The 1,994-nt window shown below is 41.2% G+C and overlaps 1 protein-coding gene across 1 annotated transcript in view; it reads right to left on the reverse strand.

Moving 5' to 3' along the window:
* Positions 1 to 1,781, reverse strand: part of ftr93 (finTRIM family, member 93) — a 7,808-nt gene extending 6,027 nt beyond the window's left edge. Inside the window, 1 exon segment of the mRNA XM_071582326.1 lies at positions 1,173 to 1,781. Coding sequence (XP_071438427.1) covers positions 1,173 to 1,739 — 567 coding nt within the window. The 5' untranslated portion in view covers positions 1,740 to 1,781.
* Positions 1,782 to 1,994: the final 213 nt, after the last annotated feature.

Below are 1,994 nucleotides of genomic sequence, written 5' to 3' on the forward strand. Positions count from 1 at the left end.
CAGCCGTATCAGCTCAGAGCGGCTTCTCTCAATGGAGCGGATGAGCTCAGTAAAGATCCTCTCACTGTCCTCCACTGCTGTCTGTGCAGAGCGCTGTTAGGACACACAGTGATTCAGGCTTTAGTGAGTCTACGGAGACAAAGAGACAAACTTCTCTTCTTCTCCAGACTCACCTTATGAGACTCCACAGCCTCTCTCAGCTGCTGAAGATCTCTGCTGGATCATGCCAGTAAAGCAACTGGAATCTCAATTTATCAGTTGCAGAACGTCTCTGTTAATGGTATGTAAACACTCAATTCTATGTTTTAAAATATTGCCCTGGTCACACTGAGCCAATATTTATTCTGATGACTTTCGTGTGACTGATCACGCTGTAGCTAGTATGAGGAGCCTAAAAAAATGCTTTCTCTGTCCAGATTTAATAATAACTGACACTTCAAATCAACATTTTAAATTTAAACTTTTACTAAATGTAGTCTTTAATAATGTCTGAAAATATATCAATGAATAACCTGATACAAGTAACATGCTTTATGTCTCAAGTTCTCACTCTGCAGCAAACGGTTTATATGTATTTATATATAGGTCTATACAGCCATCTAGAGGTTACACCCTGATATTGCAGAAGATAAATGGTGCATAATTTAGAGGTTAATATTTAGTCAAATCCCTTTAAAATAATACACAAGAAAAAAAATATTATTGAGCTAAAATCACAAAAGCACAAATATATATTCATTCTTATATAACGCTGTCTTTATTAATTTGTATGTTCATCTATAAGTGTTTGGGCTGTTTAATATTAGGTTAAAATCCCCCACCGCAGCCCAACATCAGCTTCAACATCAACACCAGATAAAATATTATTCCCACGGCTATGGGTAGGTCTCTGACTAAATACTGATACCTAGTGGTCAAAAGCAATAGCAAAAGTAATAGGTCAGTATTATTAAATTGCAGACAGAGATTTTGGATAACTAGGTTGGCTTTTCTGTTTGGTGCGGAATGGGTGTGGTAGGGGGCCCAACCTCATTTTCTTACATAGGGCCCAAAATTGCTAGCGGCGCCTTTGCTGTTGTGTGCAGTGTGAATGCTGTAAGCTGTAAGATGCTGATATAAACACATATGAACCGAGTGTCAGCAATATTTCATCAGTGTCTAGTGTTAAATACCTGTTTCTCTGTCCTCTGTGCTGCAGCTGATACAGTCTCGTGATTTTTATGTTCATCCATACACAGCACACATATACATTTCTGATCAGTGCGACAGAAAACCTCAAGGAGCTTCTCATGTTTCTGGCAGATCATCTCCTGCAGTCGTCCAGTGGCTTCAATCACTTTGTGTGGCTTACGTGAATTAAATTCCTCATGACGCTCAAAATGAGTTTGACAGTAAGAGTTCAGACACACCAGACAGGACTTGACGGCTTTGTATTTTCTTCCAGTACAGACGTCACACTGCACATCTCCTGCTCCAGCAGGAACAGCACTTTGGACTTTGGTCTTCAGTTTCTCCAGCATTTCAGCAAACACCACATTCTTAAATAAAGCAGGTCTTGGACTGAAGGTTTGTCTGCACTGAGGGCAGCTGTAGACTCTCATCTGATCCTCCTGATCCCAGCAGCCTGTAATACAGCTCTTACAGTAACTGTGTCCACACTGGATGGTCACTGGATCCTTCAGGAGATCCAGACACACCGGACAGCTGAACTGCTCCACTGAAATACAGGCCTCTGCCATTTTACTACATGTGCATGCCGATAGAGTTGCAACAGGCCAAAAGCACTTAAGTTTCAGTTTCTCTACAGTGATGCTTCCTGGTTCTGTGTTTGAGAGATGTAAAAAACAGGCGTGTCTGTAAATTCCAAAATAATTCTAGTGTCCACTAGGTGTCAGCCTCATACCGACTCCCAGCACAACCAAAGAGTCAAGGTTTGGCTAGTTAAAAAAAGTGTGGCATGACATGTGTCCAAGTATGGGCCCCCACCTACAATC

The sequence above is a fragment of the Sinocyclocheilus grahami genome, unplaced genomic scaffold (genome assembly GCF_001515645.1).
Source record: "Sinocyclocheilus grahami isolate Dianchi unplaced genomic scaffold, SAMN03320097.WGS_v1.1 scaffold857.1, whole genome shotgun sequence".
In the NCBI taxonomy this organism is placed as follows: Eukaryota; Metazoa; Chordata; class Actinopteri; order Cypriniformes; family Cyprinidae; genus Sinocyclocheilus; species Sinocyclocheilus grahami.